At 38.7% G+C, this 17750-nt stretch overlaps 1 protein-coding gene across 1 annotated transcript in view; it reads right to left on the bottom strand.

Moving 5' to 3' along the window:
* Window positions 1–17748, bottom strand: part of LOC135565735 (collagen alpha-2(VI) chain-like) — a 37535-nt gene extending 19787 nt beyond the window's left edge. The window contains 9 exon segments of the mRNA XM_065013651.1: window positions 4963–4998; window positions 5388–5549; window positions 5625–5675; window positions 6036–6098; window positions 6390–6439; window positions 6442–6514; window positions 6636–6698; window positions 17502–17536; window positions 17742–17748. Of these exon segments, the coding sequence (XP_064869723.1) occupies window positions 4963–4998; window positions 5388–5549; window positions 5625–5675; window positions 6036–6098; window positions 6390–6439; window positions 6442–6514; window positions 6636–6698; window positions 17502–17536; window positions 17742–17748 (540 nt within the window).
* Between the last annotated feature and the right edge of the window lie 2 nt (window positions 17749–17750).

Raw genomic sequence — 17750 nt, 5'->3', positions numbered from 1 at the left:
ATCAAATATGGATGATATAGAGGGATAGAGGGATGACCAAAGAGGCATAGAGGGATGATCATAGAGGGATGATCAAAGAGGGATAGAGGGATGATCAAAGATGGATAGAGGGATGATCAAAGAGGGATGATATAGAGGGATAGAGGGATGATCAAATATGGATGATATAGAGGGATAGAGGGATGACCAAAGAGGCATAGAGGGATGATCATAGAGGGATGATCAAAGAGGGATAGAGGGATGATCAAAGAGGGATAGAGGGATGATCAAAGATGGATAGAGGGATGATCAAAGAGGGATAGAGGGATGATCAAATATGGATGATATAGAGGGATAGAGGGATGATCAAATATGGATGATATAGAGGGATAGAGGGATGACCAAAGAGGCATAGAGGGATGATCATAGAGGGATGATCAAAGAGGATAGAGGGATGATCAAAGATGGATAGAGGATGATCAAAGAGGGATAGAGGGATGATCAAAGAGGGATAGAGGGATGATCAAAGATGGATAGAGGATGATCAAAGAGGGATGATCAAAGAGGGATAGAGGGATGATCAAAGAGGGATAGAGGGATGATCAAAGATGGATAGAGGGATGATCAAAGATGGATGATATAGAGGGATAGAGGGATGATCAAAGATGGATGATATAGAGGGATAGAGGGATGGTCATAGAGGGATTATCAAAGAGGAATGATCATAGAGGGATGATCAAAGATGGATGATATAGAGGATGATCATAGAGGATTATCAAAGAGGAATGATCATAGAGGGATGGAGGGATGATCAAAGATGGATGATATAGAGGGATAGAAGGATGATCAAAGAGGGATAGAGGGATGATCAAAGAGGGATAGAGGGATGATCAAAGATGGATGATATAGAGGGATAGAGGGATGATCAAAGAGGGATGATCATAGAGGGATGATCAAAAGGGATGGAGGGATGATCAAAGAGGGATGATCAAAGAGGGATGGAGGGATGATCAAAGAGGGATGGAAGGATGATCAAAGAGGGATGGAGGGATGATCATAGAGGGATAGAGGGATGATCAAAGAGGGATGGAGGGATGATCAAAGAGGGATGATCAAAGAGGGATAGAGGGATGATCATAGAGGGATGATCAAAGAGGGATGATCAAAAAGGGATGGAGGGATGATCAAAGAGGGATGATCAAAGAGGGATGGAGGGATGATCAAAGAGGGATAGAGGGATGATCAAAGAGGGATAGAGGGATGATCAAAGAGGGATGGATGATCAAAGAGGGATGATCATAGAGGGATGATCAAAGAGGGATGATCAAAAAGGGATGGAGGGATGATCAAAGAGGGATGATCAAAGAGGGATGGAGGGATGATCAAAGAGGGATGGAGGGATGATCAAAGAGGGATGATCATAGAGGGATGGAGGGATGATCAAAAAGGGATGGAGGGATGATCAAAAAGGGATGGAGGGATGATCAAAGAGGGATGGAGGGATGATCAAAGAGGGATAGAGGGATGATCAAAGAGGGATAGAGGGATGATCAAAGAGGGATGGATGGATGATCAAAGAGGGATGATCAAAGAGGGATGATCAAAGAGGGATGGAGGGATGATCAAAGAGGGATGGAGGGATGATCAAAGAGGGATGATCATAGAGGGATGGAGGGATGATCAAAAAGGGATGGAGGGATGATCAAAAAGGGATGGAGGGATGATCAAAGAGGGATGGAGGGATGATCAAAGAGGGATGATCAAAGAGGGATGGAGGGATGATCAAAGAGGGATGGAGGGATGATCATAGAGGGATAGAGGGATGATCAAAGAGGGATGGAGGGATGATCATAGAGGGATAGAGGGATGATCAAAGAGGGATGGAGGGATGATCAAAGAGGGATGATCAAAGAGGGATAGAGGGATGATCATAGAGGGATGATCAAAGAGGGATGATCAAAAAGGGATGGAGGGATGATCAAAGAGGGATGATCAAAGAGGGATGATATAGAGGGATAGAGGGATGATCATAGATCGATGATATAGAGGGATAGAGGGATGGTCATAGAGGGATTATCAAAGAGGAATGATCATAGAGGGATGATCAAAGATGGATGATATAGAGGGATGATCATAGAGGGATTATCAAAGAGGAATGATCATAGAGGGATGGAGGGATGATCAAAGATGGATGATATAGAGGGATAGAAGGATGATCAAAGAGGGATAGAGGGATGATCAAAGAGGGATAGAGGGATGATCAAAGATGGATGATATAGAGGGATAGAGGGATGATCAAGAGGGATGATCATAGAGGATGATCAAAAAGGGATGGAGGGATGATCAAAGAGGATGATCAAAGAGGGATGGAGGATGATCAAAGAGGATGGAAGGATGATCAAGAGGATGGAGGGATGATCATAGAGGATAGAGGGATGATCAAAGAGGATGGAGGGATGATCAAAGAGGATGATCAAAGAGGGATAGAGGGATGATCATAGAGGGATGATCAAAGAGGATGATCAAAAGGGATGGAGGGATGATCAAGAGGGATGATCAAAGAGGGATGGAGGGATGATCAAAGAGGGATAGAGGGATGATCAAAGAGGGATAGAGGGATGATCAAAGAGGGATGGATGGATGATCAAAGAGGGATGATCATAGAGGATGATCAAAGAGGGATGATCAAAAGGGATGGAGGGATGATCAAAGAGGGATGATCAAAGAGGGATGGAGGGATGATCAAGAGGGATGGAGGGATGATCAAAGAGGGATGATCATAGAGGGATGGAGGGATGATCAAAAAGGGATGGAGGGATGATCAAAAAGGGATGGAGGGATGATCAAAGAGGGATGGAGGGATGATCAAAGAGGATGATCATAGAGGGATGGAGGGATGATCAAAAGGGATGGAGGGATGATCAAAAAGGGATGGAGGGATGATCAAAGAGGGATGGAGGGATGATCAAGAGGGATGATCAAAGAGGGATGGAGGGATGATCAAAGAGGGATGGAGGGATGATCATAGAGGGATAGAGGGATGATCAAAGAGGGATGGAGGGATGATCATAGAGGGATAGAGGGATGATCAAAGAGGGATGGAGGGATGATCAAAGAGGGATGGAGGGATGATCAAAGAGGGATGATCAAAGAGGGATAGAGGGATGATCATAGAGGGATGATCAAAGAGGGATGGAGGGATGATCAAAGAGGGATGATCAAAGAGGGATGGAGGGATGATCAAAGAGGGATGGAGGGATGATCAAAGAGGGATAGAGGGATGATCAAAGAGGGATGGAGGGATGATCAAAGAGGGATAGAGGGATGATCAAAGAGGGATGGATGGATGATCAAAGAGGGATGATCATAGAGGGATGATCAAAGAGGGATGATCAAAAAGGGATGGAGGGATGATCAAAGAGGGATGATCAAAGAGGGATGGAGGGATGATCAAAGAGGGATGATCATAGAGGGATGGAGGGATGATCAAAAAGGGATGGAGGGATGATCAAAAAGGGATGGAGGGATGATCAAAGAGGGATGGAGGGATGATCAAAGAGGGATGGAGGGATGATCAAAGAGGGATGGAGGGATGATCATAGAGGGATAGAGGGATGATCAAAGAGGGATGGAGGGATGATCATAGAGGGATAGAGGGATGATCAAAGAGGGATGGAGGGATGATCAAAGAGGGATAGAGGGATGATCATAGAGGGATGATCAAAGAGGGATGGAGGGATGATCAAAGAGGGATGATCAAAGAGGGATGGAGGGATGATCAAAGAGGGATGGAGGGATGATCAAAGAGGGATAGAGGATGATCAAAGAGGATGGAGGGATGATCAAGAGGGATAGAGGATGATCAAAGAGGGATAGAGGGATGATCAAAGAGGGATGGATGGATGATCAAAGAGGGATGATCATAGAGGGATGATCAAATAGGGATGATCAAAAAGGGATGGAGGGATGATCAAAGAGGGATGATCAAAGAGGGATGGAGGGATGATCAAAGAGGGATAGAGGGATGATCAAAGAGGGATGGAGGGATGATCAAAGAGGGATAGAGGGATGATCAAAGAGGGATAGAGGGATGATCAAAGAGGGATGGATGGATGATCAAAGAGGGATGATCATAGAGGGATGATCAAATAGGGATGATCAAAAAGGGATAGAGGGATGATCAAAGAGGGATGGAGGGATGATCAAAGAGGGATGATCATAGAGGGATGGAGGGATGATCAAAAAGGGATGGAGGGATGATCAAAAAGGATGGAGGGATGATCAAAGAGGGATGGAGGGATGATCAAAGAGGGATGATCAAAGAGGGATGGAGGGATGATCATAGAGGGATAGAGGGATGATCAAAGAGGGATGGAGGGATGATCATAGAGGGATAGAGGGATGATCAAAGAGGGATGATCAAAGAGGGATAGAGGGATGATCAAAGAGGGATGGAGGGATGATCAAAGAAGGATAGAGGGATGATCAAAGAGGGATAGAGGGATGATCAAAGAGGGATGGATGGATGATCAAAGAGGGATGATCATAGAGGGATGATCATAGAGGGATGATCAAAGATGGATGATCATAGAGGGATGATCAAAGATGGATGATCATAGAGGGTTAGAGGGATGATCAAAGATGGATGATCATAGAGGGATAGAGGGATGATCATAGAGGGATAGAGGGATGATCAAAGAGGGATGATCATAGAGGGATAGAGGGATGATCAAAGAGGGATGATCATAGAGGGATGATCAAAGATGGATGATATAGAGGGATGATCAAAGATGGATGATCATAGAGGGATGATCATAGAAGGATGATATAGAGGAATGATCAAAGATGGATGATCATAGAGGGTTAGAGGGATGATCAAAGATGGATGATATAGAGGGATAGAGAGATGATCAAATATGGATGATATAGAGGGATAGAGGGATGATCATAGAGGGATGATCATAGAGGGATAGAGGTTCTTACTGTGAGGCCGGGGTCTCCCTCGGGACCTGGATCTCCCTGTAGAGAGAAAAGAGATGCTTTCATACACATATTATAACACTCACTCACACACTCACTCACTCACTCACTCACTCACTCACTCACTCACTCACTCACTCACTCACTCACTCACTCACACACTCACTCACTCACTCACTCACTCACTCACTCACTCACTCACTCACTCACACTCACTCACCCACACACTCACACACTCACTCACACACACACACTCACCCACCCATACACTCACTCATTCACTCACTCACTCACTCACTCACTCACTCACTCACTCACTCACTCACTCACTCACTCACTCACTCACTCACTCACTCACTCACTCACACACTCACTCACACACTCATCCACGGTGTGAAGGAACTGTAGGTATGTGTGTGGCTACGTACATCTCGTCCACCCACTCCTCTTGGTCCTCTGAATCCAGGTTCTCCCTGAGGCCCTGGTTCTCCCTCTTCTCCAGAGGTTCCCTTTCCCCCTGGGCCTCCCTTGGGGCCACAGTCTCCTCTGCCTCCTCTGGGCCCTGGGCCGCCCTTCTCCCCGCGATCTCCCTGCAAACACACACAGGTCAGAGGTCAGACTGTGCGTCAGGGAAGGCGTTACTCTGCTAATGTCTGTGTGTTTACCGTTGGTCCTCTTGGTCCTGGGTAACTGAAGCCAGCTCTTCCAACGTCACCCTACAGCAGCACAGAGATCAATCAATTAGCACACATATCAATCAAGCAAGCATGCAGCACAGAGATTAAATAATCAATTACACCACAGTAAAACAGTAGTCAGCCACGTATGAAGTCAACAGCTATACCAGAGTTACGCAAAAAACTACAAGATAGTGAAGGGTGAAGCTAAAACTTCTCTGCTGTTTTGGTCCCACTACTATCATGTTGCTGCACAGAGAACCTGTACACACGTACGTTGAGAGTGCCACGTCTTGCATCATACTCATCGCTGCAGTTCATCCTATCGTAGCAACAGTATCGCTGAGTCTCAGATTAACCAGACGAACACTCAAATACCCAATGATGATAGCCACACACCTTTAGTCCTGGAAGGCCGGGGTCTCCTCTGGGTCCAGCATCACCAGGGTCGCCACGGGTACCCTGTTACACAGAATGTGGTTACCATAGCAATATCACCATGGTTACTGTACATGGCCACCTTATCACCATAACGTAGTAACATGACCGTGTAACCAACATGTACACGCGCACACACAAACACACACACACACACACACACACACACACACACACACACACACACACACACACACACACACACACACACACACACACACACACACACACACACACACACACAGAAACCCAACAACTCAAGAATCCCCCTCCACACAGACATTGTGAGACTGGTGACTATGATCTGTGACCTACGTTCTTCCCTGCCACTCCTGAAGTACCGGGAGCCAAGCGTGGCCCCGGAGTCCGTTGTCTCCCTTGGTTCCTTTGTTTCCTACTTCACCTGGTAGTCCTCTCAGCCCCTCGGGTCCTGCCTCGCCCTGAAACACGCAAACACACACACGTACAACAAAATACCAGGAGGTAGAGAGTGTGTGAGTGTGTGTGTGTGTGTGTGTGTGTGTGTGTGTGTGTGTGTGAGAGAGTGTGTATGTGCCATACCTTGTCTCCTTTAACTCCGTCTGTTCCCGGGGTCCCCATTGGCCCAAAGTCTCCTCTTCTCCCCTACAACACAACAGTACAACAACCCTTAGACAACATCACATTAGACTACACCCCAACCAGTCTGTAATACCTACATGTTTCAAGCAGATCACCATAGTCCCTGTACCCAAGAACACCAAAGTAACCTGTCAAAATGACTACCACCCTGTAGCACTCACATCTGTAGCCATGAAGTGCTTTGAAAGGCTGGTCATGGCTCACATCAACACCATCATCCAAAACAATCTGGACGCACTCCAATTTGCATACTGCCCCAACAGATCCACAGATGATGCAATCTCTATTGTACTCCACACTGCCCTTTCCCACCTGGACAAAAGGAACACCTATGTGAGAATGCTATTCATTGACTACAGCTCAGCGTTCAACACCATTGTGCCCTCAAAGCTCATCACTAAGATAAGGACCCTGGGACTAAACACCTCCCTCTGCAACTGGATTCTTGACTTCCTAACGGGCCGCCCCCAGGTGGTGAGGGTAGGCAACAACACCTCCGCCACGCTGATCCTCAACACGGTGGCCCCGCAGGGTGTGTGTAGTCCCCTCCTGTACTCCCTGTTCACCCACGACTGCGTGGCCAAGCACGACTCAACACCATCCTTAAGTTTGCTGGCGACACGGCGATGTTAGGCCTGATCACCAACGACGATGAGACAGCTTATAGGGAGGTCGTCAGTAGGGTTGTGGCCGTCACAAAATTTTGTCAGCCAGTGATTGTCAAGCAAATAACTGTCGGTCTCACAGTAATTGACGGTTGATTAAGATAAACACATTTAGCATCTCCACTGATGCAGACCTTTGGAACATTTACATTTTTAAAAAACTATTTAATATACACCTTCACAATAAATCCATGTAATATAGTCTACACCATCACAATAAATCCATGTAATATAGTCTACCTACACCATCACAATAAATCCATGTAATATAGTCTACACCATCACAATAAATCCATGTAATGTAGCCTACACCATCACAATAAATCCATGTAATATAGTCTACACCATCACAATAAATCCATGTAATATAGTCTACCTACACCATCACAATAAATCCATGTAATATAGTCTACCTACACCATCACAATAAATCCATGTAATATAGTCTACCTACACCATCACAATAAATCCATGTAATATAGTCTACCTACACCATCACAATAAATCCATGTAATATAGTCTACCTACACCTTCACAATAAATCCATGTAATATAGTCTACACCATCACAATAAATCCATGTAATATAGTCTACACCATCACAATAAATCCATGTAATATAGTCTACACCATCACAATAAATCCATGTAATATAGTCTACCTACACCATCACAATAAATCCATGTAATATAGTCTACCTACACCATCACAATAAATCCATATAATATAGTCTACCTACACCATCACAATAAATCCATATAATATAGTCTACCTACACCATCGTAATATAGTCTACACCATCACAATAAATCCATATAATATAGTCTACCTACACCATCACAATAAATCAATTTAATATAGTCTACCTACACCAACACAATAAATCCATGTAATATAGTCTACACCATCACAATAAATCCATGTAATATAGTTTACACCATCACAATAAATCCATGTAATATAGCCTACACCATCACAATAAATCCATGTAATATAGTCTACCTACACCATCACAATAAATCCATGTAATATAGTCTACACCATCGCAATAAATCCATGTAATATAGTCTACACCATCACAATAAATCCATGTAATATAGTCTACCTACACCATCACAATAAATCCATGTAATATAGTCTACCTACACCATCACAATAAATCCATGTAATATAGTCTACCTACACCATCACAATAAATCCATGTAATATAGTCTACACCATCACAATAAATCCATGTAATATAGTCTACACCATCACAATAAATCCTTGTAATATAGTCTACACCATCACAATAAATCCATGTAATATAGTCTACACCATCACAATAAATCCATGTAATATAGTCTACCTACACCATCACAATAAATCCATGTAATATAGTCTACCTACACCATCACAATAAATCCATGTAATATAGTCTACACCATCACAATAAATCCATGTAATATAGTCTACCTACACCATCACAATAAATCCATGTAATATAGTCTACCTACACCTTCACAATAAATCCATGTAATATAGTCTACACCATCACAATAAATCCATGTAATATAGTCTACACCATCACAATAAATCCATGTAATATAGTCTACCTACACCATCACAATAAATCCATGTAATATAGTCTACACCATCACAATAAATCCATGTAATATAGTCTACCTACACCATCACAATAAATCCATGTAATATAGTCTACACCATCACAATAAATCCATGTAATATAGTCTACCTACACCATCACAATAAATCCATGTAATATAGTCTACACCATCACAATAAATCCATGTAATATAGTCTACACCATCACAATAAATCCATGTAATATAGTCTACCTACACCATCACAATAAATCCATGTAATATAGTCTACCTACACCATCACAATAAATCCATGTAATATAGTCTACCTACACCATCACAATAAATCCATGTAATATAGTCTACACCATCACAATAAATCCATGTAATATAGTCTACCTACACCATCACAATAAATCCATGTAATATAGTCTACCTACACCATCACAATAAATCCATGTAATATAGTCTACACCATCACAATAAATCCATGTAATATAGTCTACCTACACCATCACAATAAAAACATGTAATATAGTCTACACCATCACAATAAATCCATGTAATATAGTCTACCTACACCATCACAATAAATCCATGTAATATAGTCTACACCATCACAATAAATCCATGTAATATAGTCTACCTACACCATCACAATAAATCCATGTAATATAGTCTACACCATCACAATAAATCCATGTAATGTAGCCTACACCATCACAATAAATCCATGTAATATAGTCTACACCATCACAATAAATCCATGTAATATAGTCTACCTACACCATCACAATAAATCCATGTAATATAGTCTACCTACACCATCACAATAAATCCATGTAATATAGTCTACCTACACCATCACAATAAATCCATGTAATATAGTCTACCTACACCATCACAATAAATCCATGTAATATAGTCTACCTACACCTTCACAATAAATCCATGTAATATAGTCTACACCATCACAATAAATCCATGTAATATAGTCTACACCATCACAATAAATCCATGTAATATAGTCTACACCATCACAATAAATCCATGTAATATAGTCTACCTACACCATCACAATAAATCCATGTAATATAGTCTACCTACACCATCACAATAAATCCATGTAATATAGTCTACCTACACCATCACAATAAATCCATGTAATATAGTCTACCTACACCATCACATTAAATCCATGTAATATAGTCTACACCATCACAATAAATCCATGTAATATAGTCTACCTACACCATCACAATAAATCCATGTAATATAGTCTACCTACACCATCACAATAAATCCATGTAATATAGTCTACACCATCACAATAAATCCATGTAATATAGTTTACACCATCACAATAAATCCATGTAATATAGCCTACACCATCACAATAAATCCATGTAATATAGTCTACCTACACCATCACAATAAATCCATGTAATATAGTCTACACCATCGCAATAAATCCATGTAATATAGTCTACACCATCACAATAAATCCATGTAATATAGTCTACCTACACCATCACAATAAATCCATGTAATATAGTCTACCTACACCATCACAATAAATCCATGTAATATAGTCTACCTACACCATCACAATAAATCCATGTAATATAGTCTACACCATCACAATAAATCCATGTAATATAGTCTACACCATCACAATAAATCCATGTAATATAGTCTACCTACACCATCACAATAAATCCATGTAATATAGTCTACCTACACCATCACAATAAATCCATATAATATAGTCTACACCATCACAATAAATCCATGTAATATAGTCTACACCATCACAATAAATCCATGTAATATAGTCTACACCATCACAATAAATCCTTGTAATATAGTCTACACCATCACAATAAATCCATGTAATATAGTCTACACCATCACAATAAATCCATGTAATATAGTCTACCTACACCATCACAATAAATCCATGTAATATAGTCTACCTACACCATCACAATAAATCCATGTAATATAGTCTACACCATCACAATAAATCCATGTAATATAGTCTACCTACACCATCACAATAAATCCATGTAATATAGTCTACCTACACCTTCACAATAAATCCATGTAATATAGTCTACACCATCACAATAAATCCATGTAATATAGTCTACACCATCACAATAAATCCATGTAATATAGTCTACCTACACCATCACAATAAATCCATGTAATATAGTCTACACCATCACAATAAATCCATGTAATATAGTCTACCTACACCATCACAATAAATCCATGTAATATAGTCTACACCATCACAATAAATCCATGTAATATAGTCTACCTACACCATCACAATAAATCCATGTAATATAGTCTACACCATCACAATAAATCCATGTAATATAGTCTACACCATCACAATAAATCCATGTAATATAGTCTACCTACACCATCACAATAAATCCATGTAATATAGTCTACCTACACCATCACAATAAATCCATGTAATATAGTCTACCTACACCATCACAATAAATCCATGTAATATAGTCTACACCATCACAATAAATCCATGTAATATAGTCTACCTACACCATCACAATAAATCCATGTAATATAGTCTACCTACACCATCACAATAAATCCATGTAATATAGTCTACACCATCACAATAAATCCATGTAATATAGTCTACCTACACCATCACAATAAAAACATGTAATATAGTCTACACCATCACAATAAATCCATGTAATATAGTCTACCTACACCATCACAATAAATCCATGTAATATAGCCTACCTACACCTTCACAATAAATCCATGTAATATAGTCTACACCATCACAATAAATCCATGTAATATAGTCTACCTACACCATCACAATAAATCCATGTAATATAGTCTACACCATCACAATAAATCCATGTAATATAGTCTACACCATCACAATAAATCAATGTAATATAGTCTACCTACACCATCACAATAAATCCATGTAATATAGTCTACCTACACCATCACAATAAATCCATGTAATATAGTCTACACCATCACAATAAATCCATGTAATATAGTCTACACCATCACAATAAATCCATGTAATATAGTCTACACCATCACAATAAATCCATGTAATATAGTCTACACCATCACAATAAATCCATGTAATATAGTCTACCTACACCATCACAATAAATCCATGTAATATAGTCTACACCATCACAATAAATCCATGTAATATAGTCTACCTACACCATCACAATAAATCCATGTAATATAGTCTACACCATCACAATAAATCAATGTAATATAGTCTACCTACACCATCACAATAAATCCATGTAATATAGTCTACCTACACCATCACAATAAATCCATGTAATATAGTCTACACCATCACAATAAATCCATGTAATATAGTCTACCTACACCATCACAATAAATCCATGTAATATAGTCTACCTACACCATCACAATAAATCCATGTAATATAGTCTACCTACACCATCACAATAAATCCATGTAATATAGTCTACCTACACCATCACAATAAATCCATGTAATATAGTCTACACCATCACAATAAATCCATGTAATATAGTCTACCTATACCATCACAATAAATCCATGTAATATAGTCTACACCATCACAATAAATCCATGTAATATAGTCTACCTACACCATCACAATAAATCCATGTAATATAGTCTACCTACACCATCACAATAAATCCATGTAATATAGTCTACACCATCACAATAAATCAATGTAATATAGTCTACCTACACCATCACAATAAATCCATGTAATATAGTCTACCTACACCTTCACAATAAATCCATGTAATATAGTCTACACCATCACAATAAATCCATGTAATATAGTCTACCTACACCATCACAATAAATCCATGTAATATAGTCTACACCATCACAATAAATCCATGTAATATAGTCTACCTACACCATCACAATAAATCCATGTAATATAGTCTACACCATCACAATAAATCCATGTAATATAGTCTACCTACACCATCACAATAAATCCATGTAATATAGTCTACACCATCACAATAAATCCATGTAATATAGTCTACACCATCACAATAAATCCATGTAATATAGTCTACCTACACCATCACAATAAATCCATGTAATATAGTCTACCTACACCATCACAATAAATCCATGTAATATAGTCTACACCATCACAATAAATCCATGTAATATAGTCTACCTACACCATCACAATAAATCCATGTAATATAGTCTACACCATCACAATAAATCCATGTAATATAGTCTACCTACACCATCACATTAAATCCATGTAATATAGTCTACACCATCACAATAAATCCATGTAATATAGTCTACCTACACCATCACAATAAATCCATGTAATATAGTCTACACCATCACAATAAATCCATGTAATATAGTCTACCTACACCATCACAATAAATCCATGTAATATAGTCTACCTACACCATCACAATAAATCCATGTAATGTAGCCTACACCATCACAATAAATCCATGTAATATAGTCTACACCATCACAATAAATCCATGTAATATAGTCTACCTACACCATCACAATAAATCCATGTAATATAGTCTACCTACACCATCACAATAAATCCATGTAATATAGTCTACCTACACCATCACAATAAATCCATGTAATATAGTCTACCTACACCATCACAATAAATCCATGTAATATAGTCTACACCATCACAATAAATCCATGTAATATAGTCTACACCATCACAATAAATCCATGTAATATAGTCTACCTACACCATCACAATAAATCCATGTAATATAGTCTACCTACACCATCACAATAAATCCATGTAATATAGTCTACCTACACCATCACAATAAATCCATGTAATGTAGCCTACACCATCACAATAAATCCATGTAATATAGTCTACACCATCACAATAAATCCATGTAATATAGTCTACCTACACCATCACAATAAATCCATGTAATATAGTCTACACCATCACAATAAATCCATGTAATATAGTCTACCTACACCATCACAATAAATCCATGTAATATAGTCTACACCATCACAATAAATCCATGTAATATAGTCTACCTACACCATCACAACAAATCCATGTAATATAGTCTACCTACACCATCACAATAAATCCATGTAATATAGTCTACACCATCACAATAAATCCATGTAATATAGTCTACCTACACCATCACAATAAATCCATGTAATATAGTCTACACCATCACAATAAATCCATGTAATATAGTCTACACCATCACAATAAATCCATGTAATATAGTCTACCTACACCATCACAATAAATCCATGTAATATAGTCTACCTACACCATCACAATAAATCCATGTAATATAGTCTACACCATCACAATAAATCCATGTAATATAGTCTACACCATCACAATAAATCCATGTAATATAGTCTACACCATCACAATACATCCATGTAATATAGTCTACACCATCACAATAAATCCATGTAATATAGTCTACCTACACCATCACATTAAATCCATGTAATATAGTCTACACCATCACAATAAATCCATGTAATATAGTCTACCTACACCATCACATTAAATCCATGTAATATAGTCTACACCATCACAATAAATCCATGTAATATAGTCTACACCATCACAATAAATCCATGTAATATAGTCTACCTACACCATCACAATAAATCCATGTAATATAGTCTACCTACACCATCACAATAAATCCATGTAATATAGTCTACACCATCACAATAAATCCATGTAATATAGTCTACCTACACCATCACAATAAATCCATGTAATATAGTCTACCTACACCATCACAATAAATCCATGTAATATAGTCTACCTACACCATCACAATAAATCCATGTAATATAGTCTACCTACACCATCACAATAAATCCATGTAATATAGTCTACACCATCACAATAAATCCATGTAATATAGTCTACCTACACCATCACAATAAATCAATGTAATATAGTCTACACCATCACAATAAATCCATGTAATGTAGTCTACCTACACCATCACAATAAATCCATGTAATATAGCCTACACCATCACAATAAATCCATGTAATGTAGCCTACACCATCACAATAAATCCATGTAATATAGTCTACACCATCACAATAAATCCATGTAATGTAGCCTACACCATCACAATAAATCCATGTAATATAGTCTACCTACACCATCACAATAAATCCATGTAATATAGTCTACCTACACCATCACATTAAATCCATGTAATATAGTCTACACCATCACAATAAATCCATGTAATATAGTCTACCTACACCATCACATTAAATCCATGTAATATAGTCTACACCATCACAATAAATCCATGTAATATAGTCTACCTACACCATCACAATAAATCCATGTAATATAGTCTACACCATCACAATAAATCCATGTAATATAGTCTACCTACACCATCACAATAAATCCATGTAATATAGTCTACCTACACCATCACAATAAATCCATGTAATATAGTCTACACCATCACAATAAATCCATGTAATATAGTCTACACCATCACAATAAATCCATGTAATATAGTCTACACCATCACAATAAATCCATGTAATATAGTCTACCTACACCATCACAATAAATCCATGTAATATAGTCTACCTACACCATCACAATAAATCCATGTAATATAGTCTACCTACACCATCACAATAAATCCATGTAATATAGTCTACCTACACCATCACAATAAATCCATGTAATATAGTCTACCTACACCATCACAATAAATCCATGTAATATAGTCTACCTACACCATCACATTAAATCCATGTAATATAGTCTACCTACACCATCACATTAAATCCATGTAATATAGTCTACACCATCACAATAAATCCATGTAATATAGTCTACCTACACCATCACAATAAATCCATGTAATATAGTCTACCTACACCATCACAATAAATCCATGTAATATAGTCTACACCATCACAATAAATCCATGTAATATAGTCTACCTACACCATCACAATAAATCCATGTAATATAGTCTACCTACACCATCACAATAAATCCATGTAATATAGTCTACCTACACCATCACAATAAATCCATGTAATATAGTCTACACCATCACAATAAATCCATGTAATATAGTCTACCTACACCATCACAATAAATCCATGTAATATAGTCTACACCATCACAATAAATCCATGTAATATAGTCTATATATAGTCAGGACTATGGACTAGACTACATGAGGTGTGATACTAACCTTATAGGACTATGGACTAGACTACATGAGGTGTGATACTAACCTTATAGGACTATGATTAGAAAATGCCGCAAAAAAGGCATTGTTTCTTTTCCTGCGTTTCATTTTCATGCCAGGCTATACAGGTCTATCTATCTATACAACAGGTCATTTCACTGTAAGGTCTACTACACCTGTTGTATTCAGCATTTCACTGTAAGGTCTACTACACCTGTTGTATTCAGCATTTCACTGTGAGGTCTACTACACCTGTTGTATTCAGCATTTCACTGTGAGGTCTACTACACCTGTTGTATTCAGCATTTCACGGTAAGGTCTACTACACCTGTTGTATTCAGCATTTCACTGTGAGGTCTACTACACCTGTTGTATTCAGCATTTCACTGTAAGGTCTACTACACCTGTTGTATTCAGCATTTCACTGTGAGGTCTACTACACCTGTTGTATTCAGCATTTCACTGTAAGGTCTACTACACCTGTTGTATTCAGCATTTCACTGTGAGGTCTACTAGACCTGTTGTATTCAGCATTTCACTGTAAGGTCTACTACACCTGTTGTATTCAGCATTTCACTGTAAGGTCTACTACACCTGTTGTATTCAGCATTTCACTGTAAGGTCTACTACACCTGTTGTATTCAGCATTTCACTGTATAGGTCTACTACACCTGTTGTATTCAGCATTTCACTGTGAGGTCTACTACACCTGTTGTATTCAGCATTTCACTGTAAGGTCTACTACACCTGTTGTATTCAGCATTTCACTGTAAGGTCTACTACACCTGTTGTATTCAGCATTTCACTGTAAGGTCTACTACACCTGTTGTATTCAGCATTTCACTGTGAGGTCTACTACACCTGTTGTATTCAGCATTTCACTGTGAGGTCTACTACACCTGTTGTATTCAGCATTTTACTGTGAGGTCTACTACACCTGTTGCATTCAGCATTTCACTGTGAGGTCTACTACACCTGTTGTATTCAGCATTTCACTGTGAGGTCTACTACACCTGTTGTATTCAGCATTTCACTGTAAGGTCTACTACACCTGTTGTATTCAGCATTTCACTGTAAGGTCTACTACACCTGTTGTATTCAGCATTTCACTGTGAGGTCTACACCTGTTGTATTCAGCGCATGTGACAAATACAATTTGATTTTGATTTGATCAGCAAACCATCAGACACAGAGCTAATCTCCAATGTATATAGATCTCATTGTGTTTGACATTATGTAGTGCTTCAGAGGTTCTCACCAGTTCTCCATTGACTCCCGGGCCTCCAGCGGTTCCTAGAACACACACACACACACACACACACACACACACACACACACACACACACACACACACACACACACACACACACACACACACACACACACACACACACACACAGGTAAGCCACAGTGCATTATACAATGGGAAAACTTGAGTTATACAAATATATTATTATATACAGTGCATTCAGAAATTATTCAGACCCCTTCTATGTACCAGTCATAC

The sequence above is a fragment of the Oncorhynchus nerka genome, linkage group LG9b (assembly GCF_034236695.1).
Source record: "Oncorhynchus nerka isolate Pitt River linkage group LG9b, Oner_Uvic_2.0, whole genome shotgun sequence".
NCBI classification, from domain to species: Eukaryota; Metazoa; Chordata; class Actinopteri; order Salmoniformes; family Salmonidae; genus Oncorhynchus; species Oncorhynchus nerka.
This window is presented reverse-complemented; position numbering and strand designations above follow the sequence as displayed.